An 18096-nucleotide genomic window follows, 5' to 3' on the forward strand; every position below is an offset into this window, starting at 1 on the left:
ACAGGAAGAAGGAGTTTTACACCTCAGACGCCCTGATATATGCTCCCAGGAACAGGAAGAAGGAGTTTTACACCTCAGACGCCCTGATATATGCTCCCAGGAACAGGAAGAAGGAGTTTTACACCTCAGACGCCCTGATATATGCTCCCAGGAACAGGAAGAAGGAGTTTATACACCTCAGACGCCCTGATATATGCTCCCAGGAACAGGAAGAAGGAGTTTTACACCTCAGACGCCCTGATATATGCTCCCAGGAACAGGAAGAAGGAGTTTTACACCTCAGACGCCCTGATATATGCTCCCAGGAACAGGAAGAAGGAGTTTATACACCTCAGACGCCCTGATATATGCTCCCAGGAACAGGAAGAAGGAGTTTATACACCTCAGACGCCCTGATATATGCTCCCAGGAACAGGAAGAAGGAGTTTTACACCTCAGACGCCCTGATATATGCTCCCAGGAACAGGAAGAAGGAGTTTTACACCTCAGACGCCCTGATATATGCTCCCAGGAACAGGAAGAAGGAGTTTTACACCTCAGACGCCCTGATATATGCTCCCAGGAACAGGAAGAAGGAGTTTTACACCTCAGACGCCCTGATATATGCTCCCAGGAACAGGAAGAAGGAGTTTTACACCTCAGACGCCCTGATATATGCTCCCAGGAACAGGAAGAAGGAGTTTTACACCTCAGACGCCCTGATATATGCTCCCAGGAACAGGAAGAAGGAGTTTATACACCTCAGACGCCCTGATATATGCTCCCAGGAACAGGAAGAAGGAGTTTATACACCTCAGACGCCCTGATATATGCTCCCAGGAACAGGAAGAAGGAGTTTTACACCTCAGACGCCCTGATATATGCTCCCAGGAACAGGAAGAAGGAGTTTTACACCTCAGACGCCCTGATATATGCTCCCAGGAACAGGAAGAAGGAGTTTTACACCTCAGACGCCCTGATATATGCTCCCAGGAACAGGAAGAAGGAGTTTTACACCTCAGACGCCCTGATATATGCTCCCAGGAACAGGAAGAAGGAGTTTTACACCTCAGACGCCCTGATATATGCTCCCAGGAACAGGAAGAAGGAGTTTTACACCTCAGACGCCCTGATATATGCTCCCAGGAACAGGAAGAAGGAGTTTTACACCTCAGACGCCCTGATATATGCTCCCAGGAACAGGAAGAAGGAGTTTTACACTTCAGACGCCCTGATATATGCTCCCAGGAACAGGAAGAAGGAGTTTTACACCTCAGACGCCCTGATATATGCTCCCAGGAACAGGAAGAAGGAGTTTTACACCTCAGACGCCCTGATATATGCTCCCAGGAACAGGAAGAAGGAGTTTTACACCTCAGACGCCCTGATATATGCTCCCAGGAACAGGAAGAAGGAGTTTATACACCTGCTCCGTCTTATCTCTGAATCAGCGACTCAACGAGCCTCTCGGCCTCTCGGGCCATGAGGTGGCAGAGTGGTCGTGCAGTGACTCAGCCACAGAAAAGAGGAATGCCCTCCTTTAATTAACTTTAACAGCCAGTCGTAATGTGAAGGCTGCCAAGACTGCAGCAAAGCACAAGAAGGGGAGCGAGGGGAAGGAGCAACAAGCGAGAAAGGACACGATGTGAAGTGAAGAGGAGGAGTAAATGAAAGAGGCTGGGGGGAATGTGAAGGTAAGGACGAGTTCAAAGTCTGAGCAACGTTTAATGTCTTTCAATAACCAGTAAAAGATGAATAAAGAAACACTAATTAAAACATTAATGAGCCGGTGTTCTCTCAGAGAAAGTCACACTGAGCCGAGCTGTTAATGGTGCTTTTGTTGTCCAAACCCTGACTCACATGGGCTCTGTGGACCGGTTCAGTTAATCTGTCAATTAATGTTCAAACAGTAAGCTTCTGTGAAGCCCAAAGTGACGTCTTCAGAAGTCAGAACAGTTCCCAAAGCAGAAATATTTAGGGAAATAATCTGTGCGCTTCAGGGACGAGAAACAAATAAAAGCCGAGTCAGTTCACTGTTTTCATCTGTTTTCACCTGTTTTTTCACCTATTTTTTCATCTATTTTTTCTCTTATTTTCATCGATTCCTGCAGCAGAGACGCCGGCCGACAGCAAACATTTAGTTCTTTAGTTTTATAGAACTGAGAGATGCATGCTTTATCGTGCTTTATGTTTTTAAAACAGTATTTTACAATTACTGACATCCAATGTCAGAAACTGCTTCAAATGCCGTCCATCTGCTTTCCGAAAGCAAACACACAGGCTGTGTTCGAAACCACATACTTCTCCTACTACTCCTACTAACTTTCTGAGTTAGTATGCGAGTTTGAGTAAGCAGAAGTTCCCGGATGCATACTAGATTCTCCTAAATGTTGGGTATGCATCATGAGGTTACTACTCATACTCAAACTACCCAAGATGCAACGTAACGTGACGTCGCCGATCGTCATTTCCTGTCAAGACGGCAGTTTCAAGCTAGCTACAACGAGGGTAGGTTCACTTCCTGTTTTCAAAACAAAAGCACCAATTGTATGGTAATGGCTTTCCCTATGATAAAAGGCAACGGGTATTTTATTTTGGGAAAATAACAGGAAGTGCGTTAGCTCACTGCGGCTAGCTTTAGTAGCGCCGAATTCGTGGGAACAAAATTGTAAACAGCCGGTATTTTGTCAGGTTTTCAACACGTTGGGGATCTAAACGACTACTTTCTCACCTGAAAATGTTTCAAATGTTGCTAAAGTTTACAGAGTTTAGAGCTTAAAAGAAATCAGCTTCAGGCCGGCTGATTTCAGCTCGGGCAGGAGGGAAATGCATTGTGGGTAAACACTCTGCATACTGTCTGATCGATGAGTATGCAGTATGCAAGTATGTAGTCTGTAGTATGCAGTATGTAGTATGCAGTATGCAGTATGCAGTATGTAGTATGCAGTATGCAGTATGTAGTATGCAGTATGCAGTATGCAGTATGCAGTATGTAGTATGCAGTATGCAGTATGTGGTATGCAGTATGTAGTATGCAGTATGTAGTATGTGGTATGTAGTATGCATTATGTAGTATGTGGTATGTAGTTTGCAGTACGTAGTATGTAGTATGCGGTACGTAGTATGTAGTATGCAGTATGTAGTACGTGGTATGTAGTATGCGGTATGTAGTATGCAGTATGTAGTATGTGGTATGTGGTATGCAGTACGTAGTATGTAGTATGCGGTATGTAGTATGCAGTATGTAGTATGTAGTATGCGGTATGTAGTATGTAGCATGTGGTATGTAGTATGCAGTATGTGGTATGTGGTATGTAGTATGCAGTATGTAGTATGTAGTATGCAGTATGCAGTATGCAGTACGTAGTATGCAGTATGCAGTACGTAGTATGCAGTATGTAGTATGTAGTATGCAGTATGGAAGTATGTAGTATGTAGGATGCAGTATGTAGCATGTAGTATGCAGTATGCAGTATGCAGTACGTAGTATGTAGTATGTAGTATGCAGTATGTAGTATGCAGTATGGAAGTATGTGGTATGTAGTCTGTAGTATGCAGTATGTAGTATGCAGTATGCGGTATGTAGTCTGTAGTATGCAGTATGTAGTATGCAGTATGCAGTATGCGGTATGCGGTATGCAGTATGTAGTATGCGGTATGTAGTATGTAGTATGCAGTATGCAGTATGCAGTATGTAGTATGCAGTATGTAGTATGCAGTATGCAGTATGCAGTATGTAGTATGCAGTATGTAGTATGCAGTATGTAGTATGTAGTATGCAGTATGTAGTATGCAGTAAGTAGTATGCAGTATGCAGTATGTAGTATGCAGTATGTAGTATGCAGTATGTAGTATGCAGTATGCGGTATGTAGTATGTAGTATGCAGTATGCAGTATGTGGTATGTAGTATGCAGTATGTAGAATGTAGTATGCAGTATGCAGTACGTAGTATGCAGTATGTAGTATGCAGTATGGAAGTATGTAGTATGTAGTATGTAGTGTGTGGTATGCAGTATGTAGTATGTAGTATGCAGTATGGAAGTATGTAGTATGTAGTATGCAGTATGTAGTGTGTGGTATGTAGTATGCAGTATGTAGTATGTAGTATGCAGTATGTAGTATGTAGTATGCAGTATGTAGTATGTAGTATGTAGTATGCAGTATGTAGTATGCAGTATGTAGTATGCAGTATGCAGTATGTATTATGCAGTATGAAGTATGTAGTATGCAGTATGTAGTATGCAGTATGTAGTATGTAGTATGCAATATGTAGTATGCAGTATGCAGTATGCAGTACGTAGTATGCAGTATGTAGTATGCAGTATGGAAGTATGTAGTATGTAGTATGTAGTGTGTGGTATGCAGTATGTAGTATGCAGTATGGAAGTATGTAGTATGTAGTATGCAGTATGTATTATGTAGTATGCAGTATGTAGTATGCAGTATGGAGTATGCAGTATGTAGTATGTAGTATGCAGTATGTAGTATGTAGTATGCAGTATGTAGTATGTAGTATGCAGTATGTATTATGTAGTATGCAGTATGTAGTATGCAGTATGGAGTATGCAGTATGTAGTATGTAGTATGCAGTATGTAGTATGTGGTATGTAGTATGCAGTATGTAGTATGTGGTATGTAGTATGCAGTACGTAGTATGTAGTATGCAGTATGTAGTATGCAGTATGTAGTATGTGGTATGTAGTATGCAGTACGTAGTATGTAGTATGCAGTATGTAGTATGCAGTACGTAGTATGTAGTATGCAGTATGTAGTATGTAGCATGTGGTATGTAGTATGCAGTATGTGGTATGTGGTATGTAGTATGCAGTATGTAGTATGCAGTATGCAGTATGCAGTACGTAGTATGCAGTATGTAGTATGTAGTATGCAGTATGGAAGTATGTAGTATGTAGGATGCAGTATGTAGTATGTAGTATGCAGTATGCAGTATGCAGTACGTAGTATGTAGTATGTAGTATGCAGTATGTAGTATGCAGTATGGAAGTATGTAGTATGTAGTATGTAGTATGCAGTATGTAGTATGCAGTAGGCGGTATGTAGTCTGTAGTATGCAGTATGTAGTATGCGGTATGTGGTATGCGGTATGCAGTATGCAGTATGTAGTATGCGGTATGTAGTATGCGGTATGTAGTATGCGGTATGTAGTATGCAGTATGTAGTATGCGGTATGTAGTATGTAGTATGTAGTATGCAGTATGCAGTATGTAGTATGCAGTATGTAGTATGCAGTATGTAGTATGTAGTATGCAGTATGTAGTATGCAGTATGTAGTATGCAGTATGTAGTATGTAGTATGCAGTATGCAGTATGTAGTATGCAGTATGTAGTATGCAGTATGTAGTATGTAGTATGTAGTATGCGGTATGTAGTATGCAGTATGTAGTATGCAGTATGTAGTATGTGGTATGTAGTATGCAGTACGTAGTATGTAGTATGCAGTACGTAGTATGTAGTATGCAGTATGTAGTATGTAGTATGCAGTACGTAGTATGCGGTATGTAGTATGCAGTATGTAGTATGGAAGTATGTAGTATGTAGTATGCAGTACGTAGTATGTAGTATGCAGTATGCAGAATGTAGTATGTAGTATGCAGTATGCAGTATGTAGTATGCAGTATGTAGTATGTAGTATGGAAGTATGTAGTATGTAGTATGCAGTATGTAGTGTGTGGTATGTAGTATGCAGTATGTAGTATGTAGTATGCAGTATGTTGTATGTAGTATGCAGTATGTAGTATGTAGTATGCAGTATGCAGTATGCAGTACGTAGTATGCAGTATGTAGTATGTAGTATGCAGTATGGAAGTATGTAGTATGTAGGATGCAGTATGTAGTATGCAGTATGGAAGTATGTAGTATGTAGTATGTAGTATGCAGTATGTAGTATGCAGTATGCGGTATGTAGTCTGTAGTATGCAGTATGTAGTATGCAGTATGTAGTATGCGGTATGTGGTATGCGGTATGCAGTATGCGGTTTGTAGTATGCAGTATGTAGTATGCGGTATGTAGTATGCAGTATGTAGTATGTGGTATGTAGTATGTAGTATGCAGTATGCAGTATGCAGTATGTAGTATGCAGTATGTAGTATGCAGTATGTAGTATGTAGTATGCAGTATGCAGTATGTAGTATGCAGTATGCAGTATGTAGTATGTAGTATGTAGTATGCAGTATGTAGTATGTGGTATGTAGTATGCAGTATGTAGTATGTGGTATGTAGTATGCAGTACGTAGTATGTAGTATGCAGTATGTAGTATGCAGTACGTAGTATGTAGTATGCAGTATGTAGTATGTAGCATGTGGTATGTAGTATGCAGTATGTGGTATGTGGTATGTAGTATGCAGTATGTAGTATGCAGTATGCAGTATGCAGTACGTAGTATGCAGTATGTAGTATGTAGTATGCAGTATGGAAGTATGTAGTATGTAGGATGCAGTATGTAGTATGTAGTATGCAGTATGCAGTATGCAGTACGTAGTATGTAGTATGTAGTATGCAGTATGTAGTATGCAGTATGGAAGTATGTAGTATGTAGTATGTAGTATGCAGTATGTAGTATGCAGCATGCGGTATGTAGTCTGTAGTATGCAGTATGTAGTATGCGGTATGTGGTATGCGGTATGCAGTATGCAGTATGTAGTATGCGGTATGTAGTATGCGGTATGTAGTATGCAGTATGTAGTATGTGGTATGTAGTATGTAGTATGCAGTATGTAGTATGTGGTATGTAGTATGTAGTATGTAGTATGCAGTATGCAGTATGTAGTATGCAGTATGTAGTATGCAGTATGCAGTATGTAGTATGCAGTATGTAGTATGCAGTATGCAGTATGCAGTATGTAGTATGTAGTATGCAGTATGCAGTATGTAGTATGCAGTATGTAGTATGCAGTATGCAGTATGTAGTATGTAGTATGCAGTATGTAGTATACAGTATGTAGTATGTGGTATGTAGTATGCAGTACGTAGTATGTAGTATGCAGTACGTAGTATGCAGTATGTAGTATGCAGTACGTAGTATGCGGTATGTAGTATGCAGTATGTAGTATGGAAGTATGTAGTATGTAGTATGCAGTACGTAGTATGTAGTATGCAGTATGCAGAATGTAGTACGTAGTATGCAGTACGTAGTATGTAGTATGCAGTATGTAGTATGCAGTATGTAGTATGTAGTATGCAGTATGTAGTATGTAGTATGGAAGTATGTAGTATGTAGTATGCAGTATGTAGTGTGTGGTATGTAGTATGCAGTATGTAGTATGTAGTATGCAGTATGTTGTATGTAGTATGCAGTATGTAGTATGCAGTATGCAGTATGCAGTATGCAGTATGGAAGTATGTAGTATGTAGGATGCAGTATGTAGTATGTAGTATGCAGTATGTAGTATGCAGTATGGAAGTATGTAGTATGTAGTATGTAGTATGCAGTATGTAGTATGCAGTATGCGGTATGTAGTCTGTAGTATGCAGTATGTAGTATGCAGTATGTGGTATGCAGTATGCAGTATGCAGTATGTAGTATGCAGTATGTAGTATGCGGTATGTAGTATGCAGTATGTAGTATGTGGTATGTAGTATGTAGTATGCAGTATGCAGTATGCAGTATGTAGTATGCAGTATGTAGTATGCAGTATGTAGTATGTAGTATGCAGTATGTAGTATGCAGTATGTAGTATGCAGTATGCAGTATGTAGTATGCAGTATGTAGTATGTAGTATGTAGTATGCAGTATGTAGTATGCAGTATGTAGTATGCAGTATGCAGTATGTAGTATGTAGTATGCAGTATGCAGTATGTGGTATGTAGTATGCAGTATGTAGTATGTGGTATGTAGTATGCAGTACGTAGTATGTAGTATGCAGTACGTAGTATGTAGTATGCAGTATGTAGTATGTAGTATGCAGTACGTAGTATGCGGTATGTAGTATGCAGTATGTAGTACGGAAGTATGTAGTATGTAGTATGCAGTACGTAGTATGTAGTATGCAGTATGCAGAATGTAGTATGTAGTATGCAGTACGTAGTATGTAGTATGCAGTATGTAGTATGCAGTATGTAGTATGCAGTATGTAGTATGTAGTATGCAGTATGCAGTATGCAGTACGTAGTATGCAGTATGTAGTATGCAGTATGGAAGTATGTAGTATGTAGTATGTAGTATGTAGTATGTAGTGTGTGGTATGCAGTATGTAGTATGTAGTATGCAGTATGGAAGTATGTAGTATGTAGTATGCAGTATGTAGTGTGTGGTATGTAGTATGCAGTATGTAGTATGTAGTATGCAGTATGTTGTATGTAGTATGCAGTATGTATTATGTAGTATGCAGTATGTAGTATGCAGTATGTAGTATGTAGTATGCAGTATGTAGTATGCAGTATGCAGTATGTAGTATGTAGTATGCAGTATGCAGTATGCAGTATGCAGTATGCAGTATGCAGTACGTAGTATGCAGTATGTAGTATGCAGTATGGAAGTATGTAGTATGTAGTGTGTAGTATGCAGTATGGAAGTATGTAGTATGTAGTATGCAGTATGTAGTGTGTGGTATGTAGTATGCAGTATGTAGTATGTAGTATGCAGTATGTAGTATGTAGTATGCAGTATGTATTATGTAGTATGCAGTATGTAGTATGCAGTATGGAGTATGCAGTATGTAGTATGCAGTATGTAGTATGCAGTATGCAGTATGTAGTATGTAGTATGCAGTATGTAGTATGCAGTATGTAGTATGTAGTATGCAGTATGTAGTATGTAGTATGTAGTATGCAGTATTCGGTATGCAGTATGTAGTATGTAGTATGCAGTATGCAGTATGCAGTATGTAGTATGCAGTATGTAGTATGCAGTATGTAGTATGTAGTATGCAGTATGTAGTATGTAGTATGCAGTATGTAGTATGTAGTATGCAGTATGTAGTATGCAGTATGTAGTATGTAGTATGTAGTATGCAGTATGTAGTATGCAGTATGTAGTATGTAGTATGTAGTATGCAGTATGTAGTATGCAGTATGTAGTATGCAGTATGTAGTATGTAGTATGTAGTATGCAGTATGTAGTATGTAGTATGCAGTATGTAGTATGTAGTATGCAGTATGTAGTATGCAGTATGTAGTATGCAGTATGCAGTATGTATGTTTGAACGTGAGAATAAATCCGGCCCTGTTGAAATTTTTTATGAAAACGAGCGAGCTGCACACCTTCAAACGGCTGTCGGCCGGCATCGCCGTGTGATCTATCACCTTATCTTATCTCTGTGGAAAACACACAGACACACAAACACCCACCCACAATGCAACTCTGCTTTCTGGGAAGGGCGATCCATCGTGGTGACCCCGGCGGCGGCGGCGGCGTGGAGGGCGATTAGAGCCGAGTGATTAGAGAAAGAGCAGCGATAAATAACCGGAGAAAAACAGCAGACAGCATGAAGCAAAGCGAGTAAATAAACGGATAAAGCGGAGCTGTCGGGTTTCCAGCAGATTAGCAGAATGTGTCGCCGTGTTTATGGAAATGAGGCGCGAGTTCACTCCGAGTTCCTGAAACGAGGCTGACGGACTGTCATCCTCGCTGCTGCGTTACATCACAGCACCACCCCGGCCTCTGTGGACGAGCTCGGCACGTCTTAAAAAGGACAAATCAGGAAAAAAAGGGTCGTTTTTTTTGTGTTTTCTTCCAGCCGGGGCTGAAAAAAAAAAAAAAAAAAAGGTTAAAACCTTCTCAGAGGAGTCAGGAGTTTCAGAGAGCTGCAGGCGGCGTGATACGAGCCACTGCGAGCGGAGCAGGGCGCTATCTGCCATCTCCCAAAAACAAAACGAAACGTGTGTAAAGTTTGGCATGACCCATACAAACACAATGAACAAATTCAAGGCAGATGCGTCTAACCGTCTGATTTAGGAACAAGGCTGAGATCTGCTGATCCAGCTCACATTTCCCCAACTTTCTGCTGATCTCATCTTCAGTCCTGAGCATCTTCAGAGGAATTTTTCTTTGTTAAGCCACTTAACTCTGAGCTGTGAACCGTTCAGGCAGGAAAAAGGCTCCTAACTAAAGGGTCACACATTCTCCTCCAGTGAATGTGAAAAACAGGACTTTATATTACCAAACGGGAATAAAATTCCCTCAGATTGGGAGTCTTTGGAGTTTTTTTTACATTAATTTACTCAAATAGTGGCCTAAAATGAACAGAAACACACATTTAGTTATAATTTCTTGTATAACAATTAATTTCCAACCGCATTTGTATGATATTGACAGCCATATTAAGTATTTTATCTGGTTTTTGAAGCATTTTGGACATGAGACACCTCTCATTTCTTTATATTTTGCATCCAAGCAGCTTAAGTGATCTTCAGCAATAGTTTAAACACTTTCTGAAGCTCTTTCATCGTTTTTCTTTGTTAAGCCACTTAACTCTGAGCTGTGAACCATTCAGGCAGGAAAAAGGCTCCTAACTCAAGGGATGAACCAGTGTTGTGTCCACATTTTAAACTGGATCTTTAGGCACTTTGTTCCCAGCAGCCTGTCACACACACACATCATTTGTTCCCATTTCTTTAGCTGCATCTGTGAAAAACAGCTTCATAGTTTCAACTTTTTTGTACATTTACGTTAAAACTGCTTTCAGTTACCAAAAGAGTCAAATTAATATAAGACATTCAGTTTAAAAAATATCCTAATCCCAAAATAATGAATGTTATCACGTCTAAAAGTAAAAAAGTAGGAAAAAAACAGACAATAATAAGAATTATATGTTATTCAACATCAAGAAAAAGTCAATAAGATTCAATTTAAAGCTTAAAAAAGGAATATAAGATATAATCTAATGACTAATTATGGAACAGTGAATATAAATGAAATGATTAAACTGTTTTATGCCACCAGAAATGAATAATCTAGAAGCTCTTTGTGGGTTTTAGACTGGAATTAAGATTTGTTCCCATTTCTTTAGCTGCATGTGTGAAAAACAGCAAAGATAACACAGTGTGACAGACAGAAAACAGGATTTCTGCAGCAACAAGGTGATTCCCAAAGAGCTGTTAGCTGAAAACTTGGCATATCTCAGCATGGTGTGCAGCGTGTCCTTAAAACATTTGAGGAAACTGGACAAGTGGAGGACAGAAGAAACTCGTTTTCCCCCCATGGATAGGTGAATGTTTGTTTTTTAGGTTACATATGGGTTACATATGTTTTAAACATTTCCTAAGTCTCTTTTATTTTTTTTAAGTACTTGAATTTACCTATTTTGTAATTAATTAATTAATTTTAATTTATTTTATCAATTGGATGAACTCTAATTTGCCTAAAGATGATTATTTAGTATTTTTGTCTGTCTGATTGAATGCTTGTGTTAACAAATAACGTGTGACGGTTGCCGCGGTGATCTGACAGTTGTGGATTCATGCTCCGGTGGCGTTGTCACGTACACACTTCCGCTTTCGGTGTCGTGGTCTTTGTCCTCCTCGGGCAGATTTTCCAGAGAGATATTTCTGTCCTCAGGTGGAAAACTGATGGTGCACATGCACAGGGTCGGGGTTATATTCATAAGAATATAACAAATGGGTTAAAATTCTCTTTTAACTGCATTTTAAAGGAATTCCAACACTTTCCCTCAACAAGGTCAGCATGTTTAGCTATTGAGCTGTGACGTACAGTATCTGTGATCTGTTTCTACAAACAAACTACTGAGGGAACATCTCCATAGATTTTACCAGGTGGTCTTTAACTCTTTCGGTGCCAAAGACGTCTATAGATGTCAATTGCGTTTTTAACGGAGCGGGCTGGGGGACAATCTAGCGGAGTTCGTCACTAAATCTTAGGCTTGTAAACACTAAACAGAGAATATACTGGCAAAATTACCCGCTAGGTGGCAGCAGTGCCACTTTGCACACACAAAAAAGCTCGTTTTCTCAATTTTTTGGTCAAAAACAGCTGTTTTTGGTGAAACCAACCTATGTTCTACTGTCTATTACTAAAGGACTGAAAATGGTAGAAACAAACTTTTTTTTCCTGATGAAAGAAGAGAGTCTACTCTTTCGTTTGGTAATTTCGGTGTGTACATAGTCATAAGACACACTTTTCTGTGGGTCTTGGAAAATCAGTCAAAATACTGTAAAACACTTGGCAGTATGGGTCTCTCTGCGCTGAAAATGGCTGGCAGCCAATGAGTTAAGAAGCCTAAAGGACATTCTGGCACGTTTGCAGCTCTGCATCCAGTTTACAAACAAAGTGCAAAGTTCGCCCCACTTTTTTTATGAATGATGGAATCAAACATTGGATCTGAAGCAGGTTTTATTGGTTTTAATTAGGGCTGGGCGAGTTAACTCGCTATTATCGCGTTAACTCGTCAATTATTTAACGTTGATAAATATTTTATTAACGCATTTCTTTTTTAATTAAAAAAAAAAATATTTTTTTTTGGGGGGGGGGGCTTTTGTGCCTTTGATGGAAAGTTCAGAGACAGGAAGCAGGGGGCAGAGAGAGGGGGAACAACACGCAGCACAGGGCCGTCCGATACGGGTCTGGAACCGGGGCCAGCTGCAGCGAGGACTAAAGTTTCTGTACATGGGGCGCCTGCTCAGCCCACTACGCCACGGACCCCCCCTGTTTTATTATTTATTTTATTATTGTAAAAGTCTGTAGCTCACAGGCTTTTATTTTGTAAAAGTCTGTTGCTCACAGGCTTTTATTTTGTAAAAGTCTGCTGCTCACAGGCTTTTATTTTGTAAAAGTCTGTTGCTCACAGGCTTTTATTTTGTAAAAGTCTGTTGCTCACAGGCTTTTATTTTGTAAAAGTCTGCTGCTCACAGGCTTTTATTTTGTAAAAGTCTGCTGCTGTCTGCTGTGGAACAGGAAAAGAAAGTAATCGGCGGATCCACCAAACATGGAGAAGGGTACGGAACTTTTACTCGGCCATTTTCATGTTAAAGTTCTTCCAGACGGCGGAGTCGACAGAACCAAAGTCATCTGTAAACACTGCCAAGTTGAATTGTCTTCTCAGCGTAGTAGTTCCAGTCTAAAATATCACTTAAAGGCAAAACACACAACTGATAGCAGCAAGTCATTCAAGGAAACAGACAGTGGAGCGAGGCTTCTACATAAAAACTACAGAAAGATGCTGATGTTAAAAGTGTGTTTGCACAACAAATGTTATGGCACTTTCATTCATATGGCAGCACATTTAAAATAAAGCTAAATGCTAAAAGCTATACGCTACTTTTGGATTCATTTTTGGATTTTGCGTACAAATGCGATTAATCGTGATTAATCAGGGAAATCATGTGATTAATTAGATTAAACATGTTAATCGTTGCCCAGCCCTGGTTTGAACCCTAAAGTTTGGGACTTCCTTCTCTTGATGACACACGGCGGGCGCACTGACTGTCTGAATATGACACTGGTGGCCTTTTCAACTCACGGCCTCTTTACTCCGACACATGCGAGCACGCCGAGCCCTGACAGCCCCGTTTCTGTGTGGGTTAACCCGGCCCGCCAACGGACAGCTTGACGGATGACCCCATTTCCAGGACGGCAGCCAGCACGCTGACTGTTTGTGAACGCGGAGATTCTATCGAGCACTGAGAGGGAGGAATGTCCCCACATCTGAGGAGATGAACAGCCTTCAAGCTGCCAGGGTGAACCACCAAGGAAAAAAGAGCTTAAATCAGAGCGTAACCAACAAGACAATCAGATCCTCTATAAATCAGATAAAAAAAACTGCCTGAATGATGCTCAGATCCGATGAAACAAACACTAAATATCATATCATGGGTTTTAGGAGCTCTCCGAGGGTCATGGGAGCTCCCTGAAGGGCTTTCTGATCACTAGCTGCACATTTGGTTCCTTCTTCGACTTATAAAACCCAAAATAAGCACTTAGATCATGTAGCCAGACCCCATTGGTGCAGCCGAAGGCTCCCGATTACAGCACAGAGGGGGTCTGGAGTCTGTATACACACATTTATGTATCCTTCTGAAAACTCACTGTTTTACCTTAACTTTAGATTTGAGCCCAGTTTGAGTCCCATCCAGTCTTTGTTCCATCTTATTGTTGGTCCTTAAACTCACTTATAAAGCACTTTTTGTCCATCTCGCTGCTTTAAAATGTGATATAGAAATTAAACTGTGTGTTTAATTAAACTGATTAAACAGATTAAACTGTTCCTGGGAGCATATATCAGGGCGTCTGAGGTGTAAAACTCCTTCTTCCTGTTCCTGGGAGCATATATCAGGGCGTCTGAGGTGTAAAACTCCTTCTTCCTGTTCCTGGGAGCATTTACACTGGAAAAAATCAAAGTCTTACCAAGTATATTTGTCTCATTTCTAGTCAAAATATCTCATTACACTTAATATAAGACACAACTACCTAACAAGTGCTATTGCAGCCAGATATAGGGACTTGTTTGTAGACAATACATCTGGAATATCTTGTTAAATGAAAAAGTCTTGAAAACAAATTGTTTTCAGTCGGATTTCATATGAAACAAGTTTTTTTTTTCATTTGAAGAGGTTTTTAAGCTAATTTTAAGATCATTTTTATCTCAAAAGTCCTAAATATCACATTTTATTTCAAGAAATCTGGACAAGCCGATTTTCACTAGTTCCATTGGCAGATTTTTGTTGCTTATTTCAAGCAAAAACGTCTTTTATTTGTTGTTTTTTTTCATTTTTCCAGTGTATCAGGGCGTCTGAGGCCATAGTTCCTAAAGTTTGGACAAAAATGGGAAAATAAAGCGAATCCATTTCTGTCTGAAATGAATGCAACCATCTGTTGTAGATCCAAGCCTGCATTTAAAAGATTTAAAAGACCACAGCAGCACCGATGGAAGGATTGAAACAGCGTTGGTGGGACACGTGCGCGCCCGTTGGTGCGTTACCTGGCCGGGGACGTGCAGGTTGAAGTCCAGCCCGCAGACGAACTCTGAGTGATGCTCCACGGTGTCCAGAAGAGGCTGATTCCTGCTGTAATCCCAGAACCTGAACACACACACAGATGTTGGACTCACTGCTGCGCAAACACACAGAAACAATATTTCATCTCATTGTTTGTTGGATGCTAAACGCTGAGTAACTATGGCAACGCTGATTCTCGTCAGCACTTCCATGATTTTTAAATTTTTTAAAATTTATTTTAGTATTATTTTTGTTTTAAATTGTATAGCTGTTTTATGTCTTTTAATTTATTCTTTTAATTTTTTGCTTTTATTTTTCTGTGCAGCACTTTGGTCAACTGAGGTTGTTGTAAAGTGCTTTATAAATAAAACTGGATTGGATTGGATGATTGTAGAGCTACAAAAAGTTTTTATTTTTTTTATTTGTTTTAATTTATTTTTGTATTATTTTTGTTTTGAATTATAAAGCTGTTTTATGTGTTTTAATTTATTCTTGTATTTTATTCTTTTAATTTTTTTGCTTTTATTTTTCTGTACAGCACTTTGGTCGACTGAGGTTGTTGTAAAGTGCTTTATTAATAAAACTGGATTGGATTGGATGATTGTAGAGCTACAAAAAGTTTTAAATCTAAATTTGAGCTCCCAGAACCTCTTTCCTGAGACACATGTGTGTTATTTGCATTGGATTTCCATTAAAAACCAACTGAAAGTGTGGTTTGGATCTAATTTCCTGCTGTTGTTCAGATTGTTTAAAGCCACAGAGGATGTGACACAATCCAGATTTATCTGGCTGAACGGGGCCTTTGATGCAGAAGGAAGAAAAATGGATTATTTTATAAAGATTTAATGTAAAACCAACAAAAAGATCACCTCAGAATCACTGTCAGATGAGAAAAAAAACAGGGAGACTGATGAGTAACGGGCAGCTTCAGAGACGGGGAGCAAAGGGATGTGAGGAGGGCAGCAATCTAGAAAATGAGGTTATGAAAAATAAAGATGACGAAGAAGAAAGAGAGCAGAGGAGGCGAGTGGAAAGAAAGAGAGAGCCAATAAAACACTGCGTCCAGAGCGAAGGCAGCGGCGGCCAATCAGACTAATTGAAAGACTGTTTCTCTTCCTGGTCCTGACAGAGTGGTTGGTGTGTGTGTGTGTGTGTACGTGTGTGCGCGTGTGCACGAGCCCTGACGCAGCAAACACTCCCTCCAGACTCATCCACTTTGCAAATGTAATTAAATAATTTCCAGTGGAAACTGCAGCTCCCAATGGGCTCCATTAGGCTGGTATCAATACACACTGAGTCATGAGTGTCTGGGGAGAATCAAGCATTGAGAGGTATTATACACTCAGTGAATGAGTTGTTAGTGTAAATCACTGCTCACACTTGGTTTCCTGTACATGTGTGTGTGCTCTACAAGAACAAATTCATTTAGCTGCTTCCAACTTCCTCTGTGAGAGATCATAAAACATGTAAGTAAGGCTGAATTCACTGTACAAACGTTGTCTTTAAAGGGATATATTCAGTAAAAACTCCTTCTTCCTGTTCCTGGGAGCATATATCAGGGGGTCTGAGGTGTATAACTCCTTCTTCCTGTTCCTAGGAGCATATATCAGGGCGTCTGAGGTGTATAACTCCTTCTTCCTGTTCCTAGGAGCATATATCAGGGCGTCTGAGGTGTATAACTCCTTCTTCCTGTTCCTAGGAGCATATATCAGGGCGTCTGAGGTGTAAAACTCCTTCTTCCTGTTCCTGGGAGCATATATCAGGGTGTCTGAGGTGTATAAACTCCTTCTTCCTGTTCCTGGGAGCATATATCAGGGTGTCTGAGGTGTAAAACTCCTTCTTCCTGTTCCTGGGAGCATATATCAGGGCGTCTGAGGTGTAAAACTCCTTCTTCCTGTTCCTGGGAGCATATATCAGGGCGTCTGAGGTGTAAAACTCCTTCTTCCTGTTCCTGGGAGCATATATCAGGGCGTCTGAGGTGTAAAACTCCTTCTTCCTGTTCCTGGGAGCATATATCAGGGCGTATGAGGTGTAAAACTCCTTCTTCCTGTTCCTGGGAGCATATATCAGGGCGTCTGAGGAGTAAAACTCCTTCTTCCTGTTCCTGGGAGCATATATCAGGGCGTCTGAGGTGTATAAACTCCTTCCTGTTCCTGGGAGCATATATCAGGGCGTCTGAGCTGTAAAACTCCTTCTTCCTGTTCCTGGGAGCATATATCAGGGCGTCTGAGGTGTAAAGCTCCTTCTTCCTGTTCCTGGGAGCATATATCAGGGCGTCTGAGGTGTAAAACTCATTCTTCCTGTTCCTGGGAGCATATATCAGGGCGTCTGAGGTGTAAAACTCCTTCTTCCTGTTCCTGGGAACATATATCAGGGCGTCTGAAGTGTAAAACTCCTTCTTCCTGTTCCTGGGAGCATATATCAGGGCGTCTGAGGTGTAAAACTCCTTCTTCCTGTTCCTGGGAGCATATATCAGGGCGTCTGAGGTGTAAAACTCCTTCTTCCTGTTCCTGGGAGCATATATCAGGGCGTCTGAGGTGTAAAGCTCCTTCTTCCTGTTCCTGGGAGCATATATCAGGGCGTCTGAGGTGTAAAACTCCTTCTTACTGTTCCTGGGAGCATATATCAGGGCGTCTGAGGTGTAAAACTCCTTCTTCCTGTTCCTGGGAGCATATATCAGGGCGTCTGAGGTGTAAAGCTCCTTCTTCCTGTTCCTGGGAGCATATATCAGGGCTTCTGAAGTGTAAAACTCCTTCTTCCTGTTCCTGGGAGCATATATCAGGGCGTCTGAGGTGTAAAACTCCTTCTTCCTGTTCCTGGGAGCATATATCAGGGCGTCTGAAGTGTAAAACTCCTTCTTCCTGTTCCTGGGAGCATATATCAGGGCGTCTGAGGTGTATAACTCCTTCTTCCTGTTCCTGGGAGCATATATCAGGGCGTCTGAGGTTTAAAACTCCTTCTTCCTGTTCCTGGGAGCATATATCAGGGCGTCTGAGGTTTAAAACTCCTTCTTCCTGTTCCTGGGAGCATATATCAGGGCGTCTGAGGTGTAAAACTCCTTCTTCCTGTTCCTGGGAGCATATATCAGGGCGTCTGAGGTGTAAAACTCCTTCTTCCTGTTCCTGGGAGCATATATCAGGGCGTCTGAGGTGTAAAACTCCTTCTTCCTGTTCCTGGGAGCATATATCAGGGCGTCTGAAGTGTAAA

The 18096-nt window shown here is 40.6% G+C and overlaps 1 protein-coding gene across 1 annotated transcript in view; it reads right to left on the bottom strand.

Moving 5' to 3' along the window:
- pex7 (peroxisomal biogenesis factor 7) overlaps window positions 1-18096 on the bottom strand; it is a 69533-nt gene that overhangs the window by 7824 nt on the left and 43613 nt on the right. The window contains exon 10 of the mRNA XM_075458912.1: window positions 14874-14973. Coding sequence (XP_075315027.1) covers window positions 14874-14973 — 100 coding nt within the window. The remainder of the gene's footprint in view (window positions 1-14873; window positions 14974-18096) is intronic.

This window comes from Odontesthes bonariensis, chromosome 24 (assembly GCF_027942865.1).
Source record: "Odontesthes bonariensis isolate fOdoBon6 chromosome 24, fOdoBon6.hap1, whole genome shotgun sequence".
Lineage (NCBI taxonomy): Eukaryota > Metazoa > Chordata > Actinopteri > Atheriniformes > Atherinopsidae > Odontesthes > Odontesthes bonariensis.